This window comes from Megascapheus bottae, chromosome 16 (genome assembly GCF_031878675.1).
Source record: "Megascapheus bottae isolate mThoBot1 chromosome 16, mThoBot2.hap1, whole genome shotgun sequence".
In the NCBI taxonomy this organism is placed as follows: Eukaryota; Metazoa; Chordata; class Mammalia; order Rodentia; family Geomyidae; genus Megascapheus; species Megascapheus bottae.
Window position 1 is genome coordinate 10,266,076 of NC_143524.1, and position 9,823 is coordinate 10,275,898.

At 36.0% G+C, this 9,823-nt stretch overlaps 2 protein-coding genes across 2 annotated transcripts; both read right to left on the reverse strand.

Moving 5' to 3' along the window:
• Window positions 1–3,703: 3,703 nt before the first annotated feature.
• Window positions 3,704–4,654, reverse strand: LOC150052691 (olfactory receptor 8K3-like). The gene has a single exon (XM_090348779.1). It carries the CDS (start codon window positions 4,643–4,645, stop codon window positions 3,704–3,706), a length of 942 nt encoding a protein of 313 aa, XP_090204905.1. The 5' UTR covers window positions 4,646–4,654.
• Window positions 4,655–7,898: 3,244 nt separating this feature from the next.
• On the reverse strand, window positions 7,899–8,843 carry LOC150052692 (olfactory receptor 8K3-like). Its single transcript, XM_090348781.1, has one exon. It carries the CDS (start codon window positions 8,838–8,840, stop codon window positions 7,899–7,901), a length of 942 nt encoding a protein of 313 aa, XP_090204907.1. The 5' UTR covers window positions 8,841–8,843.
• Window positions 8,844–9,823: the final 980 nt, after the last annotated feature.

Sequence of the window (9,823 nt, forward strand, 5' to 3'; positions counted from 1 at the left end):
TTTCTTTAAATAATGTTGTGCCATTCTTGGGGCCCCCTTGAGCTTGGGTCCATCAGGATTTATACAAATTTTATTCTTTGTTCTCCCATATGGTGACAGTATTGCTTCATGATAGTGATTATTGTCAGTAACATGTGTTCATTCAATTGTTTATCCTGGAGATCCAGGATAGGGGCATGGGCATGCTATATATAAAGCCTTTACCACTTAGCTCTCTTCGCAGTTCTGTTAGAGATTTTAGATATGCAACACTTATTTCCCTAAATAGAAGTTAGTGCCTTCTGCTTGTTTGAGTTCTCCCATTGTTTAAACAATGTCAGCCTTTGAAATACTGCAAAATACAATCTAACTATATCCATGTTCATATATGTAAAAAGTACACTAGGTAATTGAAAAACATATTTTACCATTTTAAGATGGATAAACTACTAATTTTAAGTTAAAATTACCCAGTTCTGCATCGTTAAACAAATGTGTGGAATGATTTACTTTCATTTCGTTTCCTGAAGTATGTGAATGCTATTATTTTATTGTTTACAAGGTTGTCCACAAGACTCTTTTGTGTAAATATGAAAAGATTTTTAAAAAATGTATATTTTTTAAAAAGGAAGGAAAAAGGTTGAAAACACATTTTCTGATTTCAAAATTCAATGCTAGATGTGGTAATTAAACAAGTATGATTGACCAAAAAGAAGGTTTTAAAAAATAGAATGGAATACGTACTATAGTCATTTGGACCCTATGGAAATTCACGAAAACTGTCGATTTACTCACCTTCACCCAAAAGTCCTTCTCTGTTATCCATGTTTCTTTACTCCATAAGAACAATTTATGAGATCACTTAATCCTTGTCCCCGAGGGGGAACATAATTTGCTAATTATTCCTGAGCCTCATAGAGCTCAAATGGGGTAATGGCTAATTGCAAAATGCACCTTTATGTTCTTATGTAAGCAAAGTTTTGTAAGATAAATATTTCCACAAATAGTAGCAAAATATTGTACCTAAGGGAAATATTAATGATTTTTGTATTATTTCATGAGAGTGGGCACCATGGTTAAATGCTTTAATATTGGTTGGTACATAATTGAAACGTTCACAAGGGAAGAAGATGCAAATGTGGAGCTATTTTATTCTTTTTTCCCACCACTTAATTTGTTATTGGAATGTATGAAGAGGTTACAGTTATATTTGCCACGTAGTAGGTGCATTACTTCTCACACATTGATATCCCTTCTCATGTATTTGTCCCCATTTCCTTCCCCATTCCTTTTCCTATTTCAATAAACAAATGAACGTATATACAATATGCCAGGTAACAAAGTCAGATACTGTAACAATATGAGATTAACCAAAGGGCAACAAAGGAGAAGAGAAATAAGAGTACATTAGGAACAACATGGATCTATTTTATTCTTATCTTCTGGGAGATACATATTTGGCAGAATACGTATTTAAAATTCAAATTTTGTATGGCATTTTTGGCAAATATCTACTTAACAAGAATCCAGATATAGAACAAAACAGAATGTTCCAGACCACACCATCATTTTCTGCTCAAGAGACTTGTCCTATACACGAAAAGAGACAACTGCTATTCTGATTTCAAAAGCTTTATGTTCAGCTAATCAAAAAGTCAAATTAGTTGTTTCCTTGGACAGTCTGAGAACATGAAGCATATTCAATGTATAATGATCATATCAAGATAGATTGTATGTTAAAATGATTTAAAAATCTTTATCAGATCAGATTTGCAGATGTTAATGAGTTATGCTGTGATGTTTAAATACAAGCATCTATGTGTACCAGTGAAGTCAGGTGAATTAATTGGATAGTTTCCTTTTTAGAGCTCTCAAGTTCATCTCATAATTATTTATAAAATACTTTATAGATAGCTATAAATTATATTCATGCTCATTGTGGTATAGAATATAGACCTTATTCTTCCCATCTAATTGTTTTATTACTAACAATCAACTCTCCTCCTGTCTCCCATCACGCAGCTTTCACAGTCCTTACAAAGCACAATTCTGTATTCAGACTGACATTTTTAACCTTCCATTTTGAAGAGAAAATATGATATGTTTCTTTCTCTGACTGCTATATTTTACTTAGTACTTCCTAATCTGTTCAGATATGATGGGATGTGGTAAATTTTAGTATTTCATATTTTACAGTTTTAGTTCCTATGCTAAGGGACATATTTTATTGAGATAAAATAATTCTAGACATCAACATATTTAAATACTGTTAAAACAGACTTATTAAAATATTTCAAAATTTAGAATAATTACAGAAAAAATACAGAATTCATATATGTCTCATGCATGCAGAAGTCCACTTGTTCCAGAGGCATTTTTAAAAAGACAATTTTGCTGCATGGTATATACCTTACTCCTTTGTAAAATGCAGTTGATTTAATTTCTGTCTGAGTATATTTTTGGCCTCTAGTACTCTGTTCCATTCTCATATATTCTGTAAATATATTTTGTCACTATTATGCTGATTATTGTATATCAATGCTGATACTTGAAATGGAGTTTGTCAGTCCTTCAATTTGGTTCATTATATATTAAGTTGATTTTCCTGGTTCTTTGACCTCCTGGAAAAGAGGTTTAACAGAAATTTATTGATATCTACAGAACAACTAACTACATATGTCATTGGGATTATGTATAACCAATTTTGGAATGAGTGACATCTACACTATAATATCAAGTAGTTTTCTAGTGTCTAAGTGTGGAATATCCATTTAACCTTTCCTTTCATAAGCATTTTGGAGATTTTTTATGTATATTTCTATATGAAATTGTTAGAGTTATTGAAAAAATTTTTCATTTTGTCAATGGCATTACAAATGGAATTAGTTTTAATTCTTAGTTCAGCAAGATCATTACTATTATACCGAGAAATTTTGCACATCTTTTATTATCTTGAAATTGTTTACAAGGGAGTTTCATAAGGAAATGTCCATTTGCGCATACAATGAACCTTGGTCAGATTCACTCTCTTCATCACAATCCTGCATAGAATATGGTAATAATTATGGCAGAATACTCTTTTGTGTACATGTACACTGTTTCTTTATCTATTCAACAGTGATGGGGATTTAGACTAATTAGATGATTATTGGCTGATGTCAGTATTGCCACCAACCTGAACCAACCTGAGTCTGCAGGTTCCACTACTGTCTGTCCCATTCGATTCTTTTCGTATATACTAGAGGAGTGGTGGTATGGCAGGATCACATGGCATTTCCATTTTACTTTGATTTGTTTATGAAAATCTTTGCTTAGTATTTGTGCAGTACAAAATGCACTAAGTAAATAGCTCCTAAATATCACCATGTAATGAGATATACACAGAAATTTAAATTTTGTGTGACACAAAATTATTCTTTACAATCTATGGATGCATGAAACAACAACAATGACAATAAAAGATCTAACGGGTACATTTGAAGGTACCCCTACAATTACAACATGAACATTTGGCAATGTGATAATTAGTGACACACACTTCACGGATTTACAGTGAACTTGAAAATAAGCCAAAGTGAATTCCAAAAGGATAATCAGTAGTTAAATCTCTATAGTTTGAAAAACAAGAAAATACTTCCTTCCCACAGGGCTTTCTAAGGCTTAGTATATGTAACAAGCCATTGTCCTTTGTGTGATTTATTGTATAACCATTGCATATTGCACATTAAATGGAAAGTTTGCAAAGATTTTTCCACATCCTGTGCAAGGCACCTTTGACTTCTTGGTTCCTCAAACTGTAGATAATGGGGTTCAGCATGGGGATCACCAGAGTGTAAAACACAGAAGCCATTTTATCAGTCTCAAAAGAGTGACTGGATTGGGGCTGCATATACATGAAGAAGAGAGTCCCATATAATACCACTACCACGGTCAAGTGAGACCCACAGGTAGAGAAGGCCTTATTCCTGCCTTCTGCAGAATTCATCTTAAGGATGGCCACAAGGATGAGAATATAAGACACAAGGACTATTGCCAGGGATGACACCAAATTGAATGCTGAAAATATCAATATTATCAGCTCTACATCCCTTGTACTTGAGCAAATCAAAGTCAGCAGGGGAAGACTGTCACAATAGAAATGACTGATGACATTAGAGCCACAAAAGGAGGAAATGAAAATTTTGATGGTGGTAATCAGAGAGAGGAAAGCACTGTAGAGGTAAGGGAAGGCCACCAGGGTCCAGCACACTTTCTGGGACATGATGACTGTGTAGAGCAGAGGCCTACAGATGGCCACATAGCGATCATAGGCCATGGCAGACAGAACAAAGAGCTCACTGATGATGAAAAAGATGAAGAGACTTAGTTGCATGGCACACCAGTTGTAAGGGATTGTGTTCTGCTCGGCTACAAAATTTACCAACATTTTGGGTCCCACAGCTGTTGAGTAACCAAAATCAATCAAAGCCAGGTGTCTGAGAAAGAAGTACATGGGAGTCTGTAGCCTGGAGTCCAACTTGGTGAGGATGATCATGCCCACGTTGCCCACCACTGATATCACATAGATGATGAGGAACAGCACAAAGAACGGAGCCTGCAGGTCAGGGCGGTCTGTGACTCCCGTTAGGATGAATTCCTTCAGTACTGTGAGATTCCTCTTCTCCATCTCAACCTGGAAGGAAGTTCCTGTGAGACCAATCAGCAATAGCCGCTGGGTTGCAGGAGGTGACACCTATTATAGTTTAGCCTCCAAGAATTCTGTGCAAGTGCAATAAATCTTGATAAATCAAAGTTTCCTAACATGGAGTTATTTTATTTATCATTTAAGTAGCTGTGCAAAGAGTTGTCAGTGTCATTCCTTTCAAACTTCTCACCAATTCCTCCCCTACCCACCCCTTCCCTCACTCTTCTGAATCTTGTAGTAAATATAGTTGATTCTTCTGTGCATTTCCCCCCTCCTCTCATCATTTATCTACTCCTTTCCCATCAACTCACTCCACCTCCTTTCAAGTACATGCTTCCTGGTGTTACATTTTGCTGTACTTTCATCCTGGCTTTCTAAAGAACTAGACTATTTGAGATCTTCCTCAAATCCATAATATTTCAGTTAATGTATTTATGTACACTTGCATACCACTAATTTGACATGTCAGTTTATTAGTAAAATATATTTTGATCAGTGTCACCACTTCCATCATCCCACCTCATTTTAGTTAGCTTCAGTTCTTTGCAGAAACACAGGGGTTATCCTGACATCTTCATAGATGTAGTCAGTGTGTCTTGATCACACTCATCCCTGCACCCCTCTTCCTTTTTCCCTTCAGCCCTGTGTCACACTTCCTCATTGCCCTCTCTCCTTCTCAAAACAAACTCAACTCTATTTTCACACATTTTGACCACATTCACCCTCCTTCATACTTTCCACGCCAAATCCTGACTTGCACCGTCCTAGGCAACCTCAAATACTTACAAATAAATATATAAGAATATATGAAAATAAGAGTAAGTATATCCCTTGACCGGAAATTACATTATATTACAGAAACCCTATTAGAATCGTTTGTACTCACATAACATCGAAACTGCACAGCAGAACAACAAAAGATTTAGACAATGTTTTGGTAGAGAATTCCAAAACATGTTCAGCTAACTCAAATCCCAGTAGAGTACAGAAATAATAGCAAATGGAAACATGGTCCCTTACAACCAGGAAGGAATGGAATTTAGTGTTAAATACTATCATTCTAGAATATAAGGTGATAGATGTTTGGTATAGGATAAGAAGTCTATCCTTGAGGACTTACATTGTGCATATCATTTCAATGACCAAGAAAATATACCAGATAAGTGATACATACATATATATATATATATCAATTGTATCCACTCACCTTACATGAGAAAGAAATCCTTGTTTCCCTCTAGGGCTACTAACTTGACTACTATCACTAGAATTTATGAACAGTTCCTCTTTCTGAAGCATGCTTCTAGGAGAATGAATGCAATTTCTTGGTTATTCCCAAAGCTTCTGTGAACAAGCAGTGGTGTCCCTAGATATTTGTTTACTGTTAGGTATATCTTTAATTTCCCCTGTGGAGGAATATTTTTATACTTACTACTAATTTTCATTACCTTCAGCAAAATATCCTGCTTTTATTGTAATATTTGCTGGGTCTATGATTTATTTACCTCTAAATGTAGTTATCACAACATTCAGTATTTCCCACAATTGCTTGACTGAATCAAGTTTTTCTGTGTGTATGTAGATTCTGGGGTTTGAACTCAGGGCCTGGATGCTGTCCCTGAGCTTTTTTATTTTCAACGCTGATGCTCTACCACTTGAGCCACAGTTCCACTCCCAGTGTTTTGGGTGCTTATTTGGAGATAAGAGGTTTTCCTGCCTGGGTTGGTTTCGGACGGTGATCTTCAGTTCTCAGCCTCCTGGGTGTAGTTAGGATTATAGGTATGAAATACCAGAGCCCAGCTTATGCTATGTTTTACAGCAGTGGACAATAATGTAACTTTTAAACTTGTCTTGTCATCAATTTTAAATAAGTAGAATGTATAAAAAGTACAAATCTCTGGGGCCGGGAGTTTGGCCTAGTGGTAGAGTGCTTGCCTCGCATGCACGAAGACCCGGGTTCGATTCCTCGGTACCACATACTTAGAAAAAGCCGAAGTGGTTCTGAGGCTCAAGTGGTAGAGCACTAGCCTTGAGAAAAATCCAAGGACAGTGCTCAGGCCCTGAGCTCAAGCCCAGGACTGGCAAAAAAAAAATTACAAATCTGTCTTGTTTTACATTTTTTAAAAAACCTTGAATGGCATGGCTTAATGCACAGACTCACAATAAGCAATCTAGTGTTTTGCACCAGGTTAATGCCTTTGTGTTTCGTTGTGCTAGATCTTGTATTTTATAATTGTTGTGTAAATACTGATGATAGGTTGAAAAATAATGAGACAAGTGAGACAGGAAGCTAACCACGGAAACATTATTGCAACAGAAGTTTGGAAAATATTTATTGCCATATTTGATTACAAAGAGATCAGAATCCCTTTTGTTTCTGGTGCTCTGTTTCATCCTGATAGTCCCCAGTTACTTAGCAGCCAAATTTTTGCCTGCTGCTTGTCTGTCAAAAAAAAATTAGTGAGATTCCATTTCAAACAATAAAGTCTGGTAATGCATATCTGTCATCCAAGCTACAAACACTAATAACCCAGGTTGATTTCAGAAAAACTTGAATTCAAAAATCACTAAGGCAAAAAGGGAAAGAGTAATACAAATGAGTTTCTAGCATGAGTTCCTGACTGTGAGCCCTAATACTGCCAAAAAGTAAAAGTTAAAAGAAGTTACATTTGATTGTTTTCTTAATATAAATGTATGCTAAATTCTGTGATTAATGAAGCATTTTAATGAATAAAAGTCAGTGAATCTATGCACTTAATTCTTAATTGCGTAAGGCATTTATAAACTTTTTTCTACCCCTGAAATATATGGTATAAGTTATTTTGAATCATTTTGGTGCTAGTGGCTCTGTTCTGTAATCTTAGCCTTAGGAGGCTGAAATCAGAGGCCCACATCTGAAGACAGCCCAGCAGGGAAGTCTGTGAGCAATGATGGACTGCAATACTAAGGTACCTCAATACTAGATATGAGCAATACAACTCATGAACAGGGCTCAGGTACTAAGTTCAAGCCTCAGGACTGTCCCTCCACCCATTAATTTTAATTTCTGGAAATCTAATTTGACTAGCATGGTTAACTTGACCTGTTTGTTAGGATGTCTTAAAAGAAGAATCTATTTTGAAATTTTCATTTTAGTTACACCAAATCCAAGTATACATATATATTGTGATGTTAAGAAAAGAATAACACTGCTAACACTATCAGAGCTATTAAGGATACAGACTCTGTGTAACTTTTAAAAAAAGACATTGCTTATTCTCTTCCAGATCCTTTGGAGGGCATATTTTACATCTTTGTTCCTCAGGCTGTAGATAAGAGGATTCAACATTGGAATGATCAGGGTATAAAACAGAGATGACAGTTTGTCCATATCATTGGAATGACTGGATTTAGGCTGCACATATATAAATATCAATGTTCCATAGAAGACGGTCACTACCGTCAGGTGGGAGCCGCAGGTGGAGAAAGCCTTGCTCCTGCCTTCTGCTGATTTCATCCTGAGAATGGCTAACAGGATGAGCAGGTAGGACACCAGGACAAGTAGAAGTGAGGAAATCAAGTCAAAAGCTGCCAACACTACGATGATTAACTCAATTTCTCGGGTATCTGAGCAGAGCAGCGGCAACAGGGGGATGCAGTCACAGAAAAAATGATTGATGACATTGTAGCCACAGAAGGACAAAGTGAACATCTTTACGGTGACGAGAAGTGACACAAACATGTTGTAGAGATAAGGGGTGGCCACCAGGGCCCAGCACACCCGCTGTGACATGATGGCAGTGTAGAGCAGTGGGTTACAGATGGCCACATAGCGGTCATAGGACATGGCAGACAGAATAAACAGTTCACTGCCAATAAAAAAAAGAAAGAAGGCCAGTTGTGCGGCACAAAAGTTATAGGATATTTTATTTTGATCCACAACAAAATTTGCCAACATTTTGGGTCCCACAACAGTGGAATATCCAAGGTCAGTGAGAGCCAGGTGTCTGAGGAGAAAGTACATGGGGGTCTGGAGCCTGGAATCCACCGTGGTGAGAATGACCATGCCGAAGTTGCCCACCAAAGAGACCCCATAGATGAGGAGGAAGAGCGTGAACAGGGGAGCCTGCAGCTCAGGACGATCCGTGATGCCCATCAGAATGAATTCTCTCACCACTGTGAGGTTGTGTGTCTCCATCCACGATAATCAGAGAAACCAATATTAGACAGGGTGGTTAATAACTTTAAAGTTTTATCACCTGGGCAATAGTTTTTTTAAAATAAAAATGTTAATATAAAGGACTCTAACTTCTACAATTTGGAATATTAAAAGATATTTTGAAAGACAGAGATACAAAAGCACAGAGATAGAATCAGGCACGTGGTTCTACGCTGATTTTACCCATAAAATCAATACTCATTGCTTTAAAGATACATTTCATAGACTGATGTGGTGGAATGATGTTGGTAGCAGATTGTACTAATAGATTAGACTGGTAAATATTTGGCTATGAACTGTATCCATCTCAAACAATATCAACAATAATCTTGTCTGAGATTGATACGTTTTTCTAGATAGATTGATGGACATACAGACAGTTGGTGGACACATAATAATAGATTTATAAACAAAGACACATAAAATGTAAATGGAAAATATTCAAACACCGTTAATATTAAAAGGCAGAGAAATTTTTAAATTTTCTGTTTGTTTTAAAACCAGTAGAAAAACAAAAATTGCATTCAAGAATATGCAAGGGCTATTTTCTTACATAACAAAATTATAATCATTAGAAGGAATCACAAAAATTTTCTTTAGAAAAAAAACTTGCAGCAAAGATGATAGATAATCTATAAAAAAAGATGTAGTTAGGATGATAGAAGACCAATGCACATGATTGATAATAGAGCTACTCATATGAAACTACAGGTGATATACATACATATAGAGCTTGATAAATATAGAGATGAGATAGTGTGTGAAAAATGTCAATACATTAAATGTTTCTTTGCACCATTGATTTTTCTAAAATTCTATCAATCCTACAGAACAAAATATCCTTTCAGAGTGGTTTGGCTGTATCAAGTGTGTTATGTGGTTTAATGTTTTAAATGTATCCAGAAATGACTCTCAAGTAAATCGTACACAGGGTCTTATTTAAAACTTCCAGAGCTGAACTA